Raw genomic sequence first — 26,272 nt, forward strand, 5'->3', positions numbered from 1 at the left:
ATTAGATAAGTGATTCCATATTATATTCCCTATTTAGCGTATTCTAAAAACTTGCATAGTAAAGAGATTAAATGAAGCAATTGTTGCACTAACAGCCAATGTACCACGAGTGCCGCCTGTGGGTCATTTTGGCCAGTCAATCATGTACTGGGGTATAACGTGCTGAACTGTAGATAATTCCGCACAGTAGGGGGTTTTACCATGCATTAAGAATGGGTGCATCTGTAGCAAAGACTGGAGATAAGGGTACTGTACAAGCTCAGAAGAGAAACTGATGTTAGGGTTACCGTCATGTTGTGCTGCTTGGCAGGCGCCGTCTGATTATGTTCTCAGAGGGATTCCTGGAAACCAGGTGCTGAGAGTTTTTTCCCTCTTGAGCTGAATGGAAAGGGTCGATGCTGCTTAGTGGTGTAGAATCTCATATGTTGCAAAAATGGATTGAAATCCTAATTATTTTGGCCCTATTTGATTGAGCATTGCTTCTTTTTAATCTCATTGGGATTGTTTCCTAGCTACCATTGCCTACTTTAGAGTTGAAGAGTGGCAGTTTTTTCTTTGTTGCTATCTGGATGCTGTTACAGAACAGGTATTGCTATTGCTATGAAGCAGATAGTTGAGACATGGCTCGTAAAAATATCATGTTTAAGTGAAAATAAATGTACCATACTTATGTACCATAGGCAACACTTATAGCAAATGACTGGAATGACTGCTCACATGTCCTTTAAGACAATTCTCTTTTAAATTGTAAACATTTTCATTATATGTTTTCTGATCAATTTTATATTGACTTGGGACTTCTCATTAGCTAAGCTAGTACAATTATTTGGACAGGTGAAGATTGAGATGATTTGAGTGTGGGTCATGTTCTAGTGGAGAAGCCTGTCAAGTTTGTCATGAGCTTGGGAGAATATTAGTACATATTAAAATGAGAGCCATTTTGTATTATTTCTAATTATGCGTCCAGGCTCAGGCTAAGCAAGATAGTAAGGCTATTGTTACAGGTTTAGGTGACTGGGAAGTGTCTCCGGCAGAGTAAACACTTCTAGCTTCAAAGCAGCGGGGATGTTTGCTGAGATGTGGTGTAGAGGTTTGATGGTTTTACTGAGACAATTATTAATTGTAGCAGTAATCACGAGATGGTTCATTGTGGCTTTTAGAAAATCAATCGTCAGAACAACTAACAATGCACACACACGGGTTCAATACACGAGATACATTTATTAATATAAATTGTGCACCAAACATATACTAGTCTGCCTGGATACAAGCAGCAGACCTTACTGTGAGGGTTATCAAAGGTATATAATCTCGAAGAGATGCAAACACAAAGAGATACACAACAGAGAATATATGTCAATATATATCGTTCGGTTAACAAATCGCTAATCAGTGTTATTACCCAATGTTACTCTAAACTCGGAAGTAAATACATTACTCATGAATTAAATTGATGACAACTTGTGTTGAGGTAGAATTGAATCCTCGAGACGCAATGTAGAACGTGGGGTTTACTTATCCACTGTGTATGGATTTGGAATTTCCCAGCACGAACACCAAACCAGCTGACAGGCTCTGTTACAGCCTCTGTTCCAGCGGTTGTCCAAGGGGCGTTGTCCCGGCGTCCTCTGGCTACCGGCCAACCAGTCGAGGTGCAGCTCGGAGTAGGAAGGGCAGAGGAATCTAACTGCTCCGTGCAGGGCAGTCGTTGCTCCGAGGGGATATACCAGCAGTCCGGCCGGCTAGTAGAAAGTCTCTATGCACAGAGTGTGACTGCAGGTCCTCGCAAGTCACTCTTTTGCCCGGGAAGAAGCTGGTTCTTTCCCGGTCCAGCGCTGCTTCTGAATAAGCTATTCAGGTTGTCGACGAGGGTCCAACTGTAGGCTGCCATTGATCAAGCGAGCGGAGCATTCACGTTGGTAGAATTCTGAGTACGTACGGGATCCTCCGCCTCGCGCTTAGAACAAAGTCCAAGTCCCAGTGCAGACAACAGCAGTTGTCACGTGATTGTCTCTGAGGATGCGCGAAAATGCCCAAGGAGAGCACCGACCTGAGCTTGCGCTCCCTTTTTGACCAAGACACAGATGTGTGCTGATTGGTTGAGAGATTGGTGTGCATTGGATACCCACGTGGTGTTACCATGCCCTGCCAGTCCCTGATTGGTTGATCAAGGTGAGATATGAGTCACTTACTCCTGACACTTAGGAACGCAGTCCAGATGTCCATTTGGCACTACCTAGACAGATAGGCGCTAATGGATGACCATTGATCATGATAGCCAGGCTTAGCTAAGTGCATCCCCGTTTGGGAGCTGTCCCTTATCAAAAGAAAACATCTTAAATCAGCCTGCATGAATACTTTCTCTGTGGCTGCACCACAGAGATGGAGAGTGAGATGGGACCTCATTTAGGAAAGCACAGCAACGCTTAATTCTGTCTTATTAACAGGCATTGCTGCTACAAAAATAACAAAAAAAACTGACCAAAAACAACTGTAAAATCTACCAGCAGCGTGAAGCTAGCGACATTAAGTGACGATAACTTGGCTGCACCTTTCAAAATAAATGTCCCTAAAACCTGCCTCATGAAAAAAAATCCCAGACAAGGTCACATTTACAGCACAACAATTTGTACATCCTCAGAACTGGGTGGAATGTGATAAAGAGACCCACAGGAATTAGGAAATTGCTGTTCTTCATCCATTTTTTGCTTTCTTGCAATCTTTTTGGTGTTTTACATCACTTCCTATCTGTAAATTGACACACTGCCATGCACTGCTGGACATAAAAAAATGTCATTCCTGACCAAGCAAAAATTTGTGCCTCTCCAATAGTAGCTCAGATCTATTCTACAGATTCACAGCTAATAGTGCATAACTATGGTTTTGTCAGACATGCGTCTTTGCCAATGTTGCTGGGGTTTATAGGCACACTTCTTGTTCCCAGCCTGGGACTGTGCAGTGATGGGAAAAGTAAACAACAACTGTGATCTCAACCAAGCTAATGCTGACACTGAAGATCATAGTACTGCAACAAAAACCACAGCTGTGACACAAACTAACCGTACGATAAAAGAAAATCTTTTTACACAAAGTGGATGACTGGCAATGTTCCATAAAGGCAGAAACTGTACTACATCTGTAAATCACCCAACAAAGAAAAAGCATGCAACGTTTGCAATGAGTGGTTTAACTTTGGTTGTATAAGTCTTACACAGAATGACATAAATATTGAATTTGTAGGGTATCTGTGTTGCTCAGAAAAATGTGAAGCTATCAGCAGTGTTATAGATAATAAGTCAGCTGTAAAAATAAAATAAAATGTGAAGTTGATCATGTATTCAGCATGTCAGCATCAGTGCTCAAATAGCGCTGGATTATCTAGTTTTTGGGCTGGAGAACAAAGGGCTCAATGCCTATTTTGATTCAAAACTGTTGGGAAAAAAAAATAAAGCTCCTGTTTTTTATCCCAATATGGACTGACATATGGGCAGATTACTGCAATAACAAAAAATGGAAAGTATATTGACAGGACTACATCAATTTCTGAGGTTAAATTAAACAAATACTAAACAACTCTTTCTTAATAATGAAAAAATCAGAATCCCTGAATAAGTGAAAAGTTAACTTAAAAAAGTTAAGAACTCTTTGTCAAATTGTCCAATTGGCAGTCTTGATTGGGTCAATAAAACATGTAGATTTGAGAACGCCCTAAACAAATGGTGGTTTAATTCTGTCATGTAGAGTGTCATTAATATGAATGCAATACAGACCAAAATTAATCTGAATTCTATTCTGAAGGTTTTCAGATTATGCCTCTGTTTACTACATTTGGTCAAAATGACCATTAATAATCCTGGCTGCTACTTTTCAATGTACCAGGTAAAGACAATTTTAGATAAAATCACTTTATTCGCCATATACTGTACAATTTCTTGTATTAGGAATTTGTCTTTTGAATACCCCAGCTTGCTATCCATGACAGACAGGGAGAAAAGCTTGGGGTCAGAGCGCGGGGTCAGAGCGCAGGGTCAGCCATTTATACAGCTCCTCTGGAGCAGTTGGGGTTAAGGGTCTTGCTCAGGAGCCCAACAGAGTAGGATTCCTGTGCCAGCCGTGGGATAAGAACCAACAACCTTCCAGCCACAGGTGCAGATCCAATAAGATATGCAAAGCGATACCTTCACTAGATTTCAAGAGAGGAAATGACCCAGCAGATTTAATAATTCTCCCTATGTCCTGGCTTGTTTGCAGCCAAGTAAACAGTACCCTTATTACTTCCCATGTAGGCTTTTGCCAGAACTGTAGTTTCTTGCATACCAAAACATGTGTACTCAGTCCTTTTTTTGGTAGCACAAATAGATTAGTTTTTGACAGAGAACACAGTCACACAGAATTGCTCAAAGTGTATGCAAACAGTGGTCCAGAAGCAACAATTTAGCTCTTGTCCAGAAACTATTGTGATTCAGATTCCCAGAGCTCATTCCACAGGTGTGATGCGCACTTGGGATTTCCACTGGCAGAGAACTGCAATTGGAATTGGAATGTGTTGATAAAGTGCAATATACCATCAAATAAACTATATGAAGGAAAGTCTATAAGGAGAGGTGGACATTATTAGGTGGTACTTTTGTGCATTTTACAGAAATTTAGAATGAAAGCAAATGACCTAAACATCACAACACTGCCAACACATAGTGTAGATGAAACTAACGTGTCTTTTTTAGAAATAAAAGACGGATCAGACAGAGACATATGTTGGTCAAACCCTGTACTCACAGTTGAGAATGCCAATTATTCATGAAACACAAAAAAACCTTGAGACACTGAACACTTACACATCAACTCTACTGGATAGTACAGCAGCACTGAAAGAGAAATAGCTTGCAATCAACGGCAAAGAATTACCTGCAACAATAGACTTTCAAGACCCTTCTGGAATCTAAAGCTATTCAGATTTCCAAAATACTTGCCGAACCAGGCAAAATTTCTTGCAAAACATTTATTATCCAAAATTTTGAAACATCATTATCTCTCCGTTCAGACCATGAATACATTCAGCTACAAAGATTGCCAGGGTGTTCCGATTTCACAAACCGAATACCAGAACATATCTACACTAGCATTTGAACACCTAAAGGAAGATAACATCAAGGAATAACTAAGATTGTCTTTCCAATATAAACAAAATATTACAATGTTTTACATGCAAAATTCTATGTTTTGAACATACATTACATTTAGCTACCACTTTGATTATCATAAGTAAAATCCCATCTTTCTTGTAGATAATGGTGTCACCATATCCTCCATTGACAAAAAACAAACATACAAAATTTCAGGTATTTTGCTTCATTCAAAAAACTTCCCCTTTCTTTTACTGTTTGGGAGAAATGGGGATGCAACTTGGTTCTGCGGTGAAAATCATTTACAATCAGCTTTACAATGATTCAGAAAATTCAAGTGACTTGTCAGACAACCTTCACAATATACGATTTAATTTAATTTGAAAATCTGCATGATTTTAGCACAACTATGCATGATACATGTACTGAGATCGAGAATGCAGTGATGTGAAAAAATATAGGGATTTAGAAGGAGCGGTTACAATTACACAGCCTATATCTGGGATATGATTGGATGACATAAATATACTTAAGGGTCAAGACATTTGGCTAAGTGACAGAATCATTGATGCCTACATGTCATCGATGCAGAAGAAAATGAAGAACCCTAGAACTTTAGTACTGCACTCTGTCTGCTAGTCAGAATTGGAAATTCTATTGTTCTGGAATGTGATTTGTTACCACACATTCCTAAACTAAAAAACAAAACTGGTGGAAATTTTTGAGAGAGTACTAATTCCTGAGAATGTACTGTAGATTCTTCACACCGGATGTGTGTTGTTCAGGAAATGAAAAAAAAATCAGAAATATACAAAATATCAAAAAACAGTAAATATCAGGATCATGGATTCACTTGCAAGTATCGGCCACCATTTAAACAATTAATTAAATGTATACACAGGTATTTAATGGTTCAGTATGTAGCACAGCATAATCAAAAAACATAAATCAGTTTCCGTACAGAACATTACCACGAATGCAGGCATTTCCTTACATAATTTCCTTACACTTAATAAAACAGAATACCTCCTTTGGCGATATGTCTTACATTTACACCCCAAACAATTATCCCATAGACAGCACATAAAGAGGTGTGAAACTGACACTTTATTGCAAACCAGTAGGGGTGATACACAGGTGAAGTGTTAACAATTCCCACATTGCGATAACATGTCCTTTGAGAATAATCTAGTATCAGCTGCTAAAAGGAAGTGTTGCTATAAACCCCAGCAACATTGACAAAGACACTTATCTGACAAAACCATAGTTATGTATTATTAGCTGAGGGTCTGTAGAATAGATTCAAGCTACTTTTGGAAAGGCACTAATTTTTGTTTGGTCAGGACTGGAGTGAGACCATTCCCTGTCCAGCACTGCACAGTCCCAATCTGGGAATAGGAAGTGCTCTATAAACTCCAGCACCTTTGACAGAGACACGTATTTGACAAAACAAGGTGATTTTCTATTAGCTGTGGGTCTGTACAATAGATTCCATCCACCTTTGGAGGGGCACAAATTTTCCCCCATCCAATTCTGCATTGAAGTTTTTCTAGAGGTTATCCACCCAGACCAACTTCCACACTGCTGACCTTGATTGTTCTCCCTCCCCCATTCGCCCACCATTACACCACTGTTTCAGTATGACATCATCATCAATCAGCCTCTCAGCCAATCAGAGTGCATCTTATTCAGTATATAACATTGAGGTTTTCAGGAAGAAGAGGCCTTTTGTTTGATTTCGGTCCCGCTTGGCTTTGGTTATTGCTTTGCTTTCGCTTTCGCTTTCGCTTTCGATTTCGATTCTGCTTTCGATTCTCCTTTGTTGTTTTGCCTTGTGTGCGTGTGCTTTCGTATAGCATTGGTTTGTTGGTTTCTGTTTTTCTCTTTGTACTTTCGTTTGTTTGTGTTTATCCTTGTTTTGCCATTACCTTGCCCTAATGTGTTATACGTTCAATTTTTGTGTTCTTTTGTACCCTGTTCCTGTTGATTACTCTCGTTTTCCCTTATTTGTATTCCTAGTTCACTTGTGTTTTTGTGTGAACTTTTGTGTATAAGTTTAGTTTAGGTTGTTGGGTACATTCTACACACTTAGTTGATTTTGTATTAGTAACACTAGTTTAGTACGGGTGAGTATGGTTTTGGGTAGTCAGTGGAGGTTAGCTAGGGTGTTGAAGACGCCGAAGACCATGTGTTTCAGGTTTTCTTTTGTAGTTAGGTTAGCTTTCCCTCACTTTCCTAGCTAGCTCCATTTTTGTTTTTAATTTTCTTTTTTTTGGCACCACTCTAGTTCCTTACCCCTGTCTGTTATTGTGACTTATCAGTCACTTATTCATCTTAAGTTCATCACCTTTGCACCGACCCTTGTTATCACGCTTCCTAGTACCTCACCAGAACCCATCTGCTTCCAAAAATTATCCTAAATGTTACACCCCTTTACCCCTAGATACTTGGGGGTGTAACAAGTACACATCTGTCTGGTATCTCTCTACTTAGGGGAGAGAGAGAGGAGAAAAACAAGAATAAAGTCTGGGTAGCTGTTCCAGACTACCAGAACTCTTTGTGTAAAGAAATGGCTTCTGTCCCCTGTTTTAAAGTTTTAAATACAATTAATCTCAGTTTCTCTTAGCGTCCTCTGGTTTGTGTTTCACTGTTTTTTTTTAAAGACATTCACAAGGTAGATTTTTCAGAGCTTTTGAAGATTTTGAATGTTTTAAGGTAACGTTTTATAAAAAGTTTCTCAGAGCAGGGTGTTCCGGTCCAGACATACTGTATACATATACCCTCTTCCTCTTCTTTGGAAGACTGCTGATTAAGGACCAGTTGGAACAAAAAAACAAACATCTGAGACAGTTCATTAGCAGCAGATTTAGGAACTATTGGCAAATCTTAATTCTGATATTTAGAATCCTAACCCCTTTTTAATTGCTTCCCAATATTGTCTAGGAGATAAAAATTACACCTACTGTAGTTCTGTTACATACAAGAAGCATCTTCAGTTTTCAGATTATAATTGAGATTTATGTTTATGCTACCTGTGTAAAACATTCTTCACTCTGCCTACATTTCTGCCAACCTTGAATTGTATCAAAATCTTTTTTGAATTTGCCTCACATTTGCCCTAATGTGTTTGTTGTTTCTCCTATTGAGTTATAATCTGTGATTATTTCTAGTTATGTAATAATTCCACAATCAAATATCATATCTATAGTACTCCACTAATTACATGACAACCTTTTTGAGAATTCATCCTTATTTATGTTCTGTTTTTCACTTATTAACTAGTTCTGAATACAAACATGCATTGCCTTGAACGCCAACAATCTTACAAGCATTTTCTAAATCCATGCTGATTTTCCCTCAGAATCTTACTTCCATGACCCTTGAATTCACTTCTAAGTGTTGTTTCCTTAACCTTAGATGCAAATGACGTCAGTCTTATTGGTTTGTAATCACTTGGTTCAGTCCTGTCACCCTTTTGACAGGTGTTGCATTAGTAATTTATCGCTCACTAGGTTTTACCTCTGTCAGAGCAGTCTTGTTAATACTCTGTAATAAATTGGAACAAGAAATAGGTTTATTCCACACTGAAAATAGAAGAAAGAAAACACAATGTTTCGGCAGTGGAGCCTTCTTCAGGCCTTCTTCTTTGTGACGCAGCGACCCTTCTGAACTACCTCTGCGATAAATACTCTGTCTGTTACTATGGACCTCTAAGATAGGGTAAAAATATTTTATAAATAAAATCAGAATGTTTCAAATGCATTGTACAACTGTTGAAAAAAGTTCATATGCATCATTATACGTTTGTAAAAGAAAACACTTCACATACAGCATATGAATTGTTTGCCATAAAGTTGTGTACAAATGTAATATTATATCTCCTCTTTTTTGACAATTCAGTAATGCGTCACACTTTTATCTTTCAGCTGCAGCAGTGTCACCAACAATATTAATAAAGGCTTAAAACTAAATGAAGAAGGGTGATTTGCTATTGGCTGACTGTCTTAACATTGTATGTTTCACCACTTTTGATGGTGCAAAAAATGTTTTTGTCCCTGGTTATAGTTTTAAAACATGATTGTATAAAATGTAAAAAGGATTAGATTTAATTACAGATATCAGATACAGCTTTTGCAAGCCTTAAAAAGTTTGCATCTCAAAACCTATTTCATTAAATAGCAAAAAAAAATTAAATAGAAGAAAAAATATAGAAAACTATTTTTAAAGGAGTATAAATGGCAGAAACGAGCTGCAAAATTAATAAAAACTTCTAATTATCTTAGATTTGTCAAACTTGGGGATCGGTGGAGGTGATTTACAATTCAAAAAAGTTTGGCAGAATGTTCAAGTAACCATGAAGAAATAACAAAGCAGGTGTTTTAGCTGCTTGTCACTTTGCTTAATGTTGCTGAACTCCTTATACGATACTGTGGTAGCTGAAGGGCTTTTATTTTGATAAAAATTAGGGTATTTACATACACCCCCTGATCATTCCCATCACTTAATGTCGCTAGTTTCATGCTGCTAAGTTCACCTTGGTAAACTAATCATTGGTTAATGATTGTCAATCCCACAATCCAAAAACTTACAGGTAGACACATTAGGCACCGGCTCCACTTTGCAACACATTACTGGATAAGTGGATTAGAAAATGGATGGATTTGTAAGTCAGATTTGGAAAATTTTCCTTTTCTTTTGAAGACCTTTTGCTTTTTGAACATTCACTGGAGTTACATAGAAAACAATTCTGGGCATGACCAGTGCTCTCTTCTTACTGTATAATTACTGTAATTGAACACCAGACCAGGAACAGGACACCAATGATGACCCACAGCCATCTGACAGCTGCAGGATAGCGCCACTCAAACACAGACACCTGGCCAGCTACAGCACAGTGCCAGTCACACACAGACAATAGCCAGCTCTACTGGACAGCATTGCTCACACACAGACAACGGGCAGCTATAGGACAGAGTTGCTCACACACAGATACCAGCCAGCTATAGGACAGCACTGCTGAATCACAGATGCCAGCCAGCTAAAGGACAGAACTGCTGACACACAGACAATGGCCAGCTACAAGACAGCACCACTCAAACACAGACAACCAGCCTGCTATGGGACAGTGCCAGTCACACACAGATAATGGGCAGCTACAGGACAGCGCTGCTCACACACACAGACAACAGCCAGTTACAAGACAGAACTTCTCACACTGACACCGACCAGCTACAGGACAGCACCACTCGCACACAGAAAAATATAACCTCTTGACTGTGGCTTTATACTGAATACTGCCCCATGCAATTAAAGTGTGTTCCAGTTGATGACATCGAGCAGAGCTGCACAGTGAGCTGAATTCTCTGCTGTTCCAGGCTTTAAGTGTGTCTGCAGAGAAAAATAGCAGCTGAACTGGGCTTAACATCCATGTGGACTTTGTGGTTTTTTGTTCTTTTTATACAGATGCCTTTTTGGGAGAAGAGTCATGGATTGTATTTGTCTTTTGAAAATTATAAGTGCTTCCAGTGCCTGAATATTTTCTCATTCTTTCCATTGTGATCTACAGGCATAATGAGAAAACCTTACAATAAATTAAGCATAATTGGCCAATATGTGTTTTCATGTATAAGGCTATATTTAAAAGGAACTTCAGAGAAAATGTCCTTGCTGTTATTATTTAAAAATAGTGAAATATTTCCGTCTTTAAATGACAACAAAAATTTGAAAACACATTGAATAAAAACCTTATTAAAACTAATTTATAAAATCGAATGTCAAATTTATTAATAAACTTTTATCTAGACAAAAACTCACCCTTTCCTTTTCTGTTGAAAAGAAAACATCTTTGAATATACTGTACATTCAAATTTGAAAGTTATTCTTAAATGTGCCTTATAGCTCTAAGGGTTTGAGTTTCATTCCAGACACCTTTTGAAATTGAGCTGGCATGTTCTTTCTAGGTCTGCATGGGATTTTTTAATGTGTTAAACATACATTAGAACATAGGAAAGGTAAAAAAAAGATTTCAAACAAGAGATGATTTAATATAGGTCAAATTATTTAATCTTCACAATTTTACATAGTAAATATGTACCTTCTTCACCATTAATTAAACAGATCCAGCCATTCAAAATGAGCGAGGTAAGTTGCGTTAAAACGCAGTAGTCATGGCGCAATATACCGCATGTTTTTAAAATATGATAATAGTATCCGGAAGTACCTTGTAAAACCACCAGGTGGAGCTAATAAACCTTAACGTCTCATGTACAGCATTTGAGCTGCTGCCAGAAAATGCCCCGTTCGAATCCCGGTCACTGCTGAAGGACAATCTTTTTCCAATTAAAAATTTAAGTTAAACTTTTAATCATTTTAAACTGGGTATTACAGCATGTAAACATTGAACATTAAAGAGTTGGTATATTTAATAAATGCAAGATTGCTCAGTTGGACAAAAGTACCCAACCTTCCACCTTCATCATAAATAATTTAATTAGTCATAAATGTTTTATGATGAATTATTTTTAAAAATGAAATAAAAAATAAAATACAATGATGTGTTCCTGCCTAACTCAAACATCGCGTGACTTTAAAAGCTGACTTTAAAAAATGGTTAAGATGGGAGAAAGTCACCTTGTTCTTACAAGCGGCTCTGTTAAGCAGTTTGTGTTAACACACAACTTTATCTGTCAGTGAAAAAAATGACTGCGGGCACTTTTCCTTCCCCCTTATATTCTCATGACCGAGTAGAATAGGCGAACCTTGCAATGAAAGACAGGTTCCCTTTGCCCAAGACTGGCAGGAAACAGTTGAAAATCGCCACACCCAGACTGTAAACTCAATCTACTTTTTTTAATAGCCTTGACTAGCTTCTTTGACTAGCTTTCAGAGAAAGTAATTGCCCTTCCCGCTGCTTGTCTCACCTGTTCCCATTTATAACCATTCTGTGTCTGAATCATAGCAGGTTACAGGCTCTGTGTCATTTGTTCACAAATTTATAGACATCTGAAACATCATGTCTCATAGTTGTTTTAATAAGCAAAGGTTATGAAAACTAAAGAAAAAAATGATTGAACAAGATACAAGAAGCTTGAAATTATTACTATTAAATTAATACTGTTAATAATGACCAGATACATTATTATAGTTTCAGTGGTATTTTTAATACCGCTTTGTTATTCTAATTACAATATATACGATTTTATTTTAAGGCTTGAGGCATCTGTTAAATTGCCCCACTGAATAAAGTGTTTTGAATTAAACTGGTTGAACAGTTGACAGTATTCACATTTGCTAGTTCACATTTTTATTTAATTATTCATATAACTTAACATTGAATATGTTATGGAACAAGTAATAGGTTTATTCCATGCTGAAAAGAGAAGAAAGAAAACACAATGTTTCTTTTACTGTGATAACGAGTGCACGTATTCATGGAAAAGGTTAATCACTTAAATCACTTAACTTTGAGCATGTTGTGATATTTAGAAATACCTACAAATTCAATATAGTGTCGATAATATTTACTATTTTAGTTTTTCAAAGAAATGTTTGTTAGAAGAAAACTCATGGTAACAGCTGGGTTCGAACCCCTGACCTCCAGCATGCAAGGCACACACCTAAGCCATTACACCAATGTGCGCTTAACAACTTTAAAACTGTACATTATGTTCTCCATTACCACTATAAGAACAATACAAGCTGTCAAAAAGAATGTTAAACTGTTTCCAAAACATCCAAAATGTTTCCAAAATATTTTAGCTGCTTAGTTACACAACTTCATATTAATATTACTATGTATTAAATCAGTACAACACCCCTTCAAGAAAATAATGAGGACTGGGTTAAATATCCTGATGGGGCATATCCAGATTGGGGGGGGGGTGTTAACTAGCCCTTTGGGAAAAAGGGGACAAAACCCCAAGATAAAACTACTAATAAGCTGGTGTGCAGTTACTGTAAAATAAACAGGGCATTTTTGGGAAAATTGTAAGAAATAGAATTGATTTCACAGTTAAAGAACATGTCAAAAGCTGAAAAAAGAGCCTTGTGTGAAATAATAGATTAAAAAGATAAGAAACCACTTTGTTGCCTCCCTAAATTTATCTCAGGATTTAGTAAAAAACAAATAATCTTACAGTGTACAGTAAATGGTGTCCAGGTTCCCCTATTGGAGGACAGAGGAGCACAGTTGTCCTGTTTATTGACCAAAACAGCAAAAGTATTTGATATAAAGTTTTCTAAAGGGTGGCAGGAGACTACAGGAGTAGGGGGGCAGGGGTTGTGTTTAAAGGAGATACAAGCTGTCACAATAAGCTTGGGAAAATATGTACAGTTTCAACTACAGATGTGGGTGGGGGACACACCAGACCTATTGGGCTGGGATGCTCTGCAGCATTTATAAGGAATTACTGTATGAGACAGCATTTATGTGAACTACCTCAATAAAGCTCTGGGGTATTGTGATTGTTTTACCTGGTGAGGGAATCCATAAGGCTGGGCTACTGCAAGTATTAGATTTTCTGACTGGAAAAAAGGTATATAACCAGCTACATAATAAAGCCAGGGTGAATTCCTTCTCAGAACAAGTTTGCCTAGTGACGAATTTGCTTAAGGAAGGTAGGGCAGTCTAAAGACAAAATTGCCCCTTCAGCAGAAACCATTTTTAATTATTTGAACCAAGCTTTCTTGCAGGCACTGGCCCTGGGCTGGATTCCCTCAGATGGATCATCTGTATGTAATCTGTATGTTAGTGAAAGAAATGGGTTGTAAGCTGCTGTGCTGGCACAGGAGCAGGGAAGTAGGCATCATCTTGTGGGTGACTATTCAGGATCCCTTGATGCGGTAGCCAAGGGGCCGTGTTTATGTGTTGTGCAGGCTACCTGCCTGGCTATATAAACTGTGAAAAATCTGGTGTAGAACCAGCAGACTGAATGAAAAGATTGAAACTTGTAAATATGCTAAATGGAAAACTCTAGCAATTTATACAGATTCTATCTACACATGTGGTATATGCCACAATTTTGGATGGCTAAGGAGGAATAGGAATTTCTTCACCATGGCAGGGACTCCAGCTAAGAATGCTGGGTTTGTCTCTGAATAGTTAGAAGCTTTGCAGCTGCCGACTGAAGTAGTTGTGGTAAAGTGTAAGTGACATAATAAAGAAATGTTTCCAGTAACTCAGGGGAACAACTTTGCAGATGCAACTGCCAGGCAAGCAGCCCTGGGAGAGCAGGAGTCTGATACCCCTGTGAAACCTCTGTTGGTGAGAAGGGGACAGCTACAGGACATTCAGACTGAGGCCTCTAAAACAGAGAAATGGACATGGTTAGAAAAGAAAGTGGAGCTGCTGCATGATGATAGGGTGTGGTACTGCCAGCACACCGGATGCTCTGCATGCCCTCACAGATTAATGCCCTTTGTAGCCCAACAAATGCATTCTGTCGGACTCCCAGGTGTGAGTCAAATGGTGTGCTGGTTTTCCCAAATAAGTTTCTTTTACTGTGATAACGAGCGCAAATATTCAGAGAAACGGTTAAAACATTATAACTTTTTATGAAGTATATAAACTTATAATAGTCAAAGGGAGCACTTTTCAAAATACCACAGTACGGAACCAAATGAAAGACTTTGATGCTTAAAATCTTTAGGAAGAAAGTGGAATGCTGGTGTGTATTTTTTATACTACCAATACCAGCCATATAAAGTTTATATAATATGTTTATGTTCCTAAATCAATATCGTTTATGACCTTCAGACGCGTTATGCTCCTCTTCTTTTTATGCCCAGCTGCTAAAATTTCCCTTTAGTTGTAAAATGCCATATTCATATTCAATATTAAATGGATTAAAACATGCATAGTAAAGAGATTAAATGATTAAATCGTTTAACAAACAACCAATGCACCAAAAGTGCCTCTGTCGGTCATTTTGGCCAGCCATTCAAGTACTGCGGTACAACGCGGTGAACTGCAGATAATTTTGTGTGGTACGGGGTTGTACCGTACATTTTGAATGGCTGCATCTGGATGCTGAGCAAATCACACATCATTCTCTGAAAATTGGAGAACATAAGCAAATTGTACTCAGAGGTGTCTATGTAAAAAATAATCCATGCTTGTGTATACACCCAGCTACATAATACAACTGCTTAAAAATAAAACTGCTTACTTGTATTTGAAAGTACGTGTAAAAAAATGAAGCCAGAGAGGTTGCATAAATATCTGAATTTCCAAAGGACATTGCATCTGAGCGCAGGGTACTGTGACATTTTATTTCGCACGCAGCTGTTGTATTCAATTACCCATTTGAACTCGTCTGGTCTGTTATTCAAACGAGTAGAAATACAGGGAAATTGTGAAATTCCTATAGGCAGTCAGCAAAACTATAGATTAGTTACACTGTTAGAAGATAACGGGATGGTTTCTGCAATATGTTTACATCAACGATTTGTTTAATTAAATGACAAACGCATATTAAGTTTTGGACACACTTTATAATATTTATGACAGTAAACCCGAAAGTGATTTTACAAAGTGCGGGGTGTACTGTATGTTAGGGCGAGGTAAACCGAGAAAACATTGTGTAAGGTCAAAAAGGAAGGATAATCCACACATGACTAGCATTCATTTTCAATTCCCCAATCCCTGATTGAGACTTTTACAGTCTACCTACTAAAAAACGCAATCCTTCAATGTCACAATTTGCATTTAATTGAAATTCTTATCAGAGAGACATTACCAGAAGAAAGGTACAAGCATTAAATCTCCGGACTAGCATTGTAGCACGTACTGTACCGCTTCTTTCAGAAACTCAAGTCGTTCCAGAAGGAAACTATAGAAATGCACATTTTTTCAAACGTACTACAATGTATATATGCATCCTGTGATAGTGACAATAAATAGTAAAAATAATTCATCTCGAAAAAATGGTTTAAAACAAAAAGGAAAAATAATTCATCTCGGAAAAAATCTTCAGGAGGAGAGATTTATCAAGAGTTCTTACCCTGACCGGGTTATTACCCTAATTTGTAATAGATGTATGTACTAAATTACTGTAAAACGTAAAAAATTACTGTGCACTAGCACCGTTCGATCTAGTAGTAAACTCAAAACTGAAAAGTAGAAATTTCGACCGCTTTATTGCTGCACTTTGACTTTCGTTTTTCTTTAATAGGTTTAATTGATTTATTTCTGGGAAACGGAACAAAAACAGAAGTGCATTTCACAACAGTAACACGCTAGGCTTAAACTACTACGTATAATTACCACTACCATTATTACTACATTATAATCTTAAACTGTCTTACCGTATCTGTTGGGCTCCCTATTGTATTCCAAGATGGGCACTTCGTTATCCCTATGATTTGCATTGTTGTCATCTCCGCCTACAGGTAAAGTGCCAGCCTCAACAAAGTCGGCAGTGTTCCCAAAAGGGATAACAACAAACCTGTCGGTTAACATTAGTCACCTAAACCTTTTTTACTGCCAACGTTTGCCAAAGCAAAACTTTCTGGAGAAGTACACGGCGACAAGCCGTAGAACACACTTCAGTAGTCACAGAGCAACAATGTCAGTAGCTTTAAGCTACATTTAGCGACACTAGCTTGGCAGCACCTTTCAAAATAAAAGCTCCCTAAAACCTGCCTCAGAAATAAAATCCTGGACAACATAAAGTCACATTTATAGCACAACAACAATTTGTACATCCTCTACACTAGGTGCAATGTGAAAAAGAGACCCACAGGTAATAGAAAATTACCGTTCTCCATACATTTTTTGCTTTCTTGCAATCTTTTTGGTGTTTGTATATCACTTCGTCTTTGCAAATTGACACAATACTGTGCACCGCTAGACAGGAAAAAGTGTAATTCCTGACAAAACAAAAATTCGTGCCTCTCCAAACGTAACTCTTAGATCTATTCTACAGACCCTCAGCTAATATACATAAGCATAGTTTTCTGAGGTAAGCATCTTTGCAAATGTTGCTGGGGTTTATAAGACCACTTACTGTTCCCAGACTGGGACCGTGCAGTGATGGACAGGGAGTGGTCTCACTCCCCTCCAAACAAAAATTTATGCCTCTCCAAAAAGTGACTCAGATCTATTCTACAGACGCCCAGCTAATAGTATATAACTATGGTTTTGCCAGATAAGCGTCCTTGCCAATGTTCCTGTGGTTTATAGGGGCCTTTTAGTGAGCGATAATAGATTGTTCTCGAAGGGCATGTTTTCACAATGTGGGAATTTGTTAACACTTCACTGGTGGATCAATTCTTACTGGTTTGCAATAAAGTGTCAATTTCACACTTTTTGCCTTGTTGTCTATGGGATAATTGTTTTTGGTGTAAATGTAAGACATATCATTATATTACATAACTTTGGTATTCTGCTTTATAACATTTATTACAGTGTATTAAAACAGCCAAAGTATTGAAAAGACCTTCGATGGCGATGTGTGGATTAAGTGGGTTAAGTCTCTCAGAGCGAAGAACAGTGTCCAAACCTCTAGTCTCCTCTTTCATCTACTTAACTGGTTCCCCGGGGCGTCAATCAACTCCAGGTACCGTTATCCATTTTGCATAATAAACAGATTATAAAAACAGGAGGGCAGTTCTTACTGGACCTCGCTGGGGCTGATCTGCTGGAGTGTGGTGTGTTTGAACAGCTTGGTAAACTTACCGACGTCCCAAAAGAAAATAGCACTTAACAACAAGGAGAATAATAAAATGTCCAGTGTAACTAAAAGGCAGTCTTCTTTCTATGAAGGGATGTTTGGTGGAGAGAGACCTACCGTCTCATACTTCTTACTCAAGCCGCCAATATTCCAGTCCGATTCGATCCAGGGAGTCCTACAGCATGTCTTCTGCACCGGCCATATATGCGACCAAAACCACTAGGCTCCGGAGCAGCGCTCCGATGCCCAGACTCTCGAAGGACACGCCATTGTGTGTCTCTGTGTTGGCCCACCAGGTAGATACATCTGTTCTAATCAAACTATCTGTAATATTTGTGTGCTTCAGCAGTGAAACTGTATATTGATTGGTGGAGGGCAGAGCGGGATTAAAGGCTCCTCAGGGTAACAGGCTATGGTGAATGTAAGAGTTAATGGGTTCAGAGTTACGAGTTAAAATAAAGAGTTTGTTCAAATGGCACATCGTCATCCTGGATTATTATTTTCTACACTATTTGTGTACAAGAAACAAGACACTATCCTATTCTTCTCCCCACATGTCCCAATGGCTGCCGGGCTGGGTGCTGCATCACTGCCATGGATCCAAGAGGGACATCGTGGATATAGCTATCGTTTGGGAGGATTTTGCTGGTCTACAGAGATCTGCATGGAGTACCGACATACAGAATATATGATGGAATGATTATTACCCTCATTAATTAATTTTTTTTATTGTATAATGTTAACATGCCCAAAGTTGACCTTGGACCCCTAGATTTTTTTTCTCCTTACTAAGAAGGTTTTGGTTCCTCTCCTCCGTTGTCTTCTGGTCTTTTCTGTTTTGTATTCACAACATGTATGGTCACTTGCATTGTTAAGCGCCTTGGGGCAAGCTTGTTGTGAAAGGCAATATATAAAAATAAATTAAATTTAATTTAATCATTCTATCCATTTTTTATTATGAAGATAATATGGGATATTTAAGTGGAATTTAAACTAAGCAGTTTTCATTATTTCCAAAATGTTAAGATTCATTATTCATTGGAGTTAATTGCAAACTAAATCAACACTGAATCCTGGAACTTAAAAATGGCAAGGTTCAAAGCAGAGCAGCTCATAGTCGCTCATTTCTGTTTTTTGCAGCGCAGGATGCGTCAACCGGGAGGGAAGTACTGTATTAACTTTCACTGCAGTTCACTCCAGATGATTCAAATGTCCATAAAAGTTTTAGGGTTTTATAGTTCCATTCATTTCGAAAGTAAGCGACTCAAACTCCGGAGTAACCCAGGTTGCGATTTGCTCATGAATTCTTCTGATCTTTCCTTTTCAAATGAAGGCACCAGCAAGTTTTAAAAATGCTCCTATTTCCCTGACGTAAAAGCTTTCCAATATTTCAGAATCCAATATGAAATGCTTCAGCGAAAGGAAGCCACGAAGAACCTGCAGAGTTTCAGACAGGTATGCGATCTTTGCCAGCAGTATTGCAGTTGGGTTCAATAACTTACTGCATGTCTGTTGTAGCCAAAAAGAGCTTTCTATCTGTGATCCACCTGTGTTGTATCGCCGCCACCACAGCTCTCGTTTGTCATTTCTTCTATTAGTTGCATTTTTAAATGGTTGCTGGATGCCTTATTTCAAAACTTTTTTATAATGGGCACTTTAAACATCAAATGCCTCTGCAGTACATCATACTTCAAACGCGGACTTGTAAAACTGACTTTGTAGTCTGCATGGAAACTATACTGTCGCATCAGTATATTCCAGCTACTAGTGTTATCAGATCAACTCACCAGTTAAGGAGTTACATGTAAGTGCAGATCAAGTCATTAACTCCAGAGAATCTAAACTGCTAGGTAAAAGGGCACACTTTGGAGAACTGCAGTTGTCCTGTGTGGAATGTAGCCCTGTGGTATAAGGTCAAAAGTTAAATGTTATCTAGTGCGTGACGTCTTGTTCACATTATGGCATTGTGCCAGAGAGAAGGTTAACTGGTTACTTCAAGTTTGAATCCTGTCATGATTAGAGTTAATGACAGGATGATTAGATAAAACTAGTCATTAAATGTGGCAAATTTAATCTTGTCTGCACCTCAAGATAGACAAGTTCCCAATTTCATGCTGGTGTCCAGTGCTTCTATTTGTTCTAAAGAAAGTTCCTCTAGATCACTCAACTGGAATACTTAAATGGATCTTTCTAGCAAGTCATGGATGTTAAGGGACTTTTTAAAATGTCTTGGAACCAAGTTCAAGGCCAAAGAGACTAATCTTTCATAAGGCTAAATCCCTCTGATTCAGGACTGAAGCTGTTCTGGTTTTACAGTCCCAGAAAGTCTTATCAAGTGCAATTGTATAAGTGTTGTAGATGTTGCTGACTTGCTGTTATTTAGACAGCCTACCTGTTGAGAGCAAGACTGCCAGCATTAGCAGGAAATGCATCTGGCAGGGAGCCATGAGTTGTGCACATTCAACTAGAAAAATGGTTAAATCCTAACAATGAGAAACCCGCTAGGTACATTAACTACACCTCGCATGCTTACACCAATGCAAATAAAAATGTTTCAGGCATGAACAATTTTCTTCAATACAATTTCAATATTAATGTAATGTGGAAGTAGCCAACTTAAATTTGAGATTTTTATAATGATGAACACTACATGGCAGTATTAGTAGTTTAGACTGCTTTAAGATTTTAAAAAAGGTACAACTCCTATTTGATAGTAATGTTTTGTGAAGAAATATAAATACTGATGATTTGTGCTTGTAATGCTGCATCATTGGATTAACAAATCTTAGGCTTTTAGTGCCGTTGTGCCACATTTTAAGCACAAGCCTTTCAATGGTGGCAAGTAAATCCTTCCAACTATAACTATAACTTCTCTAATTTCTTTCCTAGAAACCAGCCTTGAATCCAGGCCCGTGATTGATTCCTTTTCCAAGAAGGTTATGATAAAGACCATTGAAACCAAAGATGGCCATGTACAGTATGTATAAGTGATAAAATGAGCAAATTGTTTAAGAATCCATTAATGATATAGCTGTAAACGTAAACTAATTGTGCATAAATGTATATTGTGCGTTTTTCTTTTCTCCAAGGGTAAGCAATGTTCTGGTTGTGGCTCAAACCTATAAAAACGTTTTTTAATCCTCTCTAAACTGAGACCACATGCAATGGTGTGTAATTCTAGGTATGACTTCAAATGAATCAAGAATGATGTGAAAGATGCACAACTCCCTAATGTTGACTTTTATACACTATATATTTCCTGGCTGGACAATTCCAATATTGTGTATCAAGACTAACTTTTAGTGGTTTTTATGAACATTTATTTAGGTTTCTTCTTTGTAATATTATAGTCAGATAATTCAGTATCTGGATAACTGCTGTTGTATCCTTAAAATCTGGCCAAGACTCTAGTTTGGTACAGAAGTGACCGATCCTGGCCAACAGATTAAACATGTCCCGGACATATTTTTTTTCTCCACGGGCATTAGTGATTGGCGGAAATGGCAGTTTCCCTTTCTTGGATTAACATTGGTTACATGTAAATTGAGGACCATTACAGCTCAACCTATATCTTGTGTGCCAGCGCCTCAACCTCTATTTCTGCTACTTGGTTCTTGCTGTACTTTTTCGCATGGGTTTTCTTTTTGGCAGGTGATTAATGAATCAACCCAACACCAAGATGAACTGCAGTGATTTAGCATGTCCCTACAAAAAATGGCTATAATAGAAGAATTTTGCATGGCAAAATTGAATTACCTGAGCTTTTTTTGAAACTGCTTTAAAGGTGCTTTTTTTTTACAATAATCTGGAGTGCTGGTTAGTAATTGGAGCAGGTGTTAGATTTCATACCATTCACTGATGTCTCTAGGTTACATTTGGTCAAGTGCTTTTTTCATTAAAATTAAACAATGCATAAAGTTATTGCTTCTGTATGTTAATAAACCCTGTGGGTGAAGTTATTGTCTTGTGTGTTAATTTGAACACATGGCATCCCATTTGGAAGAAATTATAAATGTTGCACAATTTTTACATTCCTATAGCACTCAATGTTATGATGTTTAGCTGTGAGAAATCAAATCTAGATGGAAAGATGCAATATCAAAAACTTTGCTCTTCAAAATCTAATTTCACATCAGTGCACAGTTACCTTAAGGAGCCATCTATTTAGTTGAAAGGCCAAGAACCTAGAAAAGATTTGCAAGATATCTGCAAATATCTGTAAGCGTGTTTCAAGCTATCATTAAACCATGACAAGTGTTCTGTACATATCTCTACAGAAGCAAGAGAAGAGTGTCTAACCATTTTAAAGACCTTTAACTTCAACCACTAATAGGTTGAAAGCACACAATAGCCACAACATCCAATCATTTGCTTTGTGCTCATTTTATGAAAAATCTATGAGGTTTTAAACAGTTTTATCAACCTGCAAAATGATATGGAAACCAGACACGAATTAGTGTGCAAAATGTTCTGGTGGTGCCTTTTGACCCTTGCCAGAACTGCAGATTCCTTATCACTGCCAGTGCCAAACAGGATAAACTGTTAAACAGCCTTTAAGCTTGTTCTCAACCCATTAAGGAGATTTCATGGTGTGTATTATCTTGAATAAATCTTGTTTAAATACATTGATTACAAAGTTAAAATACAATAAACAATCTATAAAATATGAGTTTGTAATAACATTTAAATTCTCTGGAATAATCATGTGAATAAAAAAATTATATTCAAAGGTCAGCTGGCCAAGTATTCTTGGTGATTTAAACTACCTGTTGGGAAACAAGAGATTGGCTGGGTTCCATGGTCTGACTTCTTCAGCTGCTTGCTCTGTGCTGACAGTGTCCTGCAGAGAGGTCAGAGAGACAGAGGAGAGGGCATCACCTAGCATTACCTCCTCTGAAGTAGCATTGTGCTGACATTTGTCTTTAAATAGTCTGTGCTGCTCTTGTTTGGGCCCAGCCACGTATTTGCATGGGAGAAAACTTGTTTTGTAAGCTCAGTGAAGTTGCCCCCCCTGCAGAAAGCACAAACAATGAAACCCACCTCATCCATTAGTGCTACATTTGTGCCAGTTTGTGCCATTGAAAGTAGCGTTTGTGCCGCTTTCATTTCCGAGATATAGCACCTTGTTTTTTCGGGGATGTGAAGTCACTCAGCCCCCCTACAACATTGTAGAGAAATCAAACCAGTCTCATTTGTTAGGGCTATGTTTGTGCCGGATTGTGCAGTTGAAAGTAACTTCCCAGCTTCTTTCTTTCCCAAGATATAGCACCTTCTTTTTGGGGTGTGTGACAATGTCGTAGGGGAACCAGACCGGTCTCATTAGTTTATGCTACGTTTGTGCAGGTTTGTGCCATTGAAAGTACCTTACCACCTGCTTTCATTCCCAAGATATACTGTAGCACCTTCTTTTTTGGGTGATCATGTGACCATGCACGATGACTTTGACCTCTAGTGACCCCGTCTGTTGAGTTCAAGCGCTCTGTTACTGGTGTGAGAGTAACAGTTAGCAAATGTTGTTATTCTGTTTGCCCAGGTGGGGTCAGCAGTTGATTTTGCTTTTAATACCAGTATCTTCTGTGCGTTTATGTGAACAGGAAAACAAAAATTGTCATCGATATCATACCTTAATCAAAACAGTTGCAGATGTAGCCTTAAAAGGCAAACATTAGCAAGCAACTGCATGTTCTTAGAAAGAACACATCTCACAACTTTAACTAGCACATCTCAATTTTTAGTAGCTGTATCCTCTTGAAAAATCTGAAGAAGTAGTCGGTTGACCCAGGTAGTTCATAATGTAACTGCAAAACATTGGGAAATCTACCATCTCGAACATGCAGAGCCACGGAAATATTGGAAAATATTTTTATTTTATTTAAAATAACCAAATATATATCTAAGGTCTTAAAAGTCAGTCATTATCCATATCTTTGTATTTACAGTGCTCTTACATGCAAACATTAGGTCAAAGTCCTTTTATATGTGTATTCCTGGTCAATCCTTGGTTTAGAATACAGTGTGGGACACACCCTGACCTCTGAAGACACAGATATGAGTGCCTTTGTTAAGTCGTCATATTTCTCCCAGTTGAAATTGTGTCTTTTGCAGTGTGCAATGTAATGACACAGGACATGTTTGCTTGTCCAGCTCCGGGATGTCACCCATCCCCCCCAGCAAACAGCACAATCACTGAAACCCACTGCATTTCTTAGTGCTGCATTTGTGCCTGTTTGTGCTGTTGAAAGTATCATTTGTGCTGCTTTTATTGTCGAGATATAGTGCCTTGTTCTTTTGGGTAATCACGTGACTGTCAACAAGAAAGTTTAAAGGTACCAACCCACTCTGTACTTTTAATTACTCGATGTGATGAAAATAACGGGTGCAATTTGTTTCGGAGCAAGCTTCTCGCGAATTGCAATTGTAATCTATATTCACAACTGTAACAATATTTTTCAAGTTTCACTGACATGCGTAACAATCATTATAATGTTCTCGACAAATGAAGCTTTCAAAGAGGTCTTCGCTGGAGATGCAGGCAATATACCAGAAATCAGTTCAACTCTAAACGCTGGGGTCAACTTATCGTAGATCACAATTGAAAGATCTGATGGTTGTGATCTTTCTGTATTCGCGTCATACAGAAAGATCACAACCAGGGAGGCGTTATATTGAAATGCAATCCACTCCACCGGACTGCTTGAAATGCAAACCCGTTGTTTTCATCACATCAAATAATTAAAAGTACTGTAGCTGTGTTGGTTAACTTCTGAGGTCTGCATGTGTGAAACAGTATGCTTTACCATTACATATGCATCCTCTGGAAGATCATGATGTCCAGAGATGTTTTTGTCCTTCAAACCAAAAAGAGATTGTTAAGTGGTGTCCACATTAGGCCATATTGAGCATTAACATTCAATATTTACATCAATTCTGATTAATTCATTGAGAATATGAAACAAAACATTTATACAAGCAATATACACAATAGAATACACAATAGATTGAATACACAATACAAGTTACTGTTATATACTGTAAGTGACTGACAATATTCCAATAAGTAGTTCAAGTAGGTAGCTGTGTTAGCATTTGTAGGCTGCAAAGGAACAAGTAAAAGTTTATTCAGTGCTGAAAATAGAAGGAAAAAAAAAACATTTCAATGTTCTCGAACCCAAAGAAGGCTCCACAGCCAAAGCATTGTGTTGCTTTTCTTCTCTTTTCAGCATGGAATAAACTTTAACTTGTTCCTTATATTCAAATAAGCTTAATTTAACATACATGGCTACCATATAAACTTTGACATTACAAATGGTCAGGATGTTTCTGTAAAGGGTGATCTGATAGAATATTCTGATTCCCACAACAGATTTGATTTACATGTCTCTAAACCAATTCAGTCCCTCCTGTAAGGTCCTGGTACATAAGAGTAAAGCTCAGACTACACCACGTACCGTGTCCCAGCTTCAAGAAGAGTATCATTGTCACTATCCTTGTTTTCCACTCATGAGACAAATTACATTGATGTCATGTCTGGTCTCAGAGGGTGCTTTTGAGTCCTGTCTGTTTAGAGACAAACTCAATGATCTGAGTATTATCTGGACTCACAGTTACTTGGATGATGCTATCCGATTCAACTGTGTACTTTTTAAAGGCATCAACAATTGCACTTTATGTAGGGTGTTGCTCTGATTTTAGGTGGTACAAAACTCACCAAAAGTCACCATGGTGCACTAGACATAGCTAGCTGTATCATGTTGATAGTGAGTTCTATGACAGTTAACTATGGTGTACTACCTGTAACGTGCCAGAAGGTTCAGCAAGGGGATTGGACCCTATGCGGTGCTTAGCTAAAGATGTTAAGCAAGGACATTATATGGAGAGCGGATTCCGGGTGTACCTAGCCGAGTCGCATTGCCAAAAGTCATGGTCAGGATGATGCATAGATCGAGAGGCTGGGTTTTCACAAGACGATAGTTCTTTCAGACGAGGAGTTTATAAGGAAGGTGAATTCTATAAGAACAAACTTAATACTGAGTGAGGAGGTGCAGGTGAGGAGCCCTTAAGTAGTAGGTGGTCGGAAGGTGTGGTGCAGGGCTAGGGACATGGTTGGATAATTAGGATGTGCATCGGCATCTATGGGAAGAAGCAGGGGCTTGTGTCTGATTAGTGGAGGCCATGACACTACCAGATGATTTTTTAAAAGTTTTTTTTTAATTGTTTTGCCGTTTGTTAACTGTTCTACAAACTTGTCTTAGGTTTGTGTAGCAGCTGGGTCTACCCTGCTCTCTCCTGAATGTCTCTTCTCACCATCTGAGGGAGCTGTACTCTCATTGCTAAAATCCATTTTTCCTATCTCAGGGTTGAAGAAACACTTTACCACCTGGACAGCTATCCTCTTCTTAGTGTCAGTGTACACATGTTCACTCCTTCTTTTCCTCAACAGGGGGAACTGTTTCAAGCTTGGGGTAATGAGTTCAAGGT

At 38.2% G+C, this 26,272-nt stretch overlaps 1 protein-coding gene across 3 annotated transcripts in view; it reads right to left on the reverse strand.

The window, feature by feature from the left end:
• The window catches only part of slc12a7b (solute carrier family 12 member 7b), a 162,469-nt gene extending 145,778 nt beyond the window's left edge, over nucleotides 1-16,691 (reverse strand). For 2 of the 3 annotated variants that reach the window (XM_069191100.1, XM_069191104.1), the window contains exon 1: nucleotides 16,428-16,691. In XM_069191100.1, coding sequence (XP_069047201.1) covers nucleotides 16,428-16,581 — 154 coding nt within the window. In that variant the 5' untranslated portion in view covers nucleotides 16,582-16,691. The remainder of the gene's footprint in view (nucleotides 1-16,427) is intronic. The other variant, XM_069191103.1, reaches the window with a different exon arrangement.
• Nucleotides 16,692-26,272: the final 9,581 nt, after the last annotated feature.

The sequence above is a fragment of the Lepisosteus oculatus genome, chromosome 6 (assembly GCF_040954835.1).
Source record: "Lepisosteus oculatus isolate fLepOcu1 chromosome 6, fLepOcu1.hap2, whole genome shotgun sequence".
Lineage (NCBI taxonomy): Eukaryota > Metazoa > Chordata > Actinopteri > Semionotiformes > Lepisosteidae > Lepisosteus > Lepisosteus oculatus.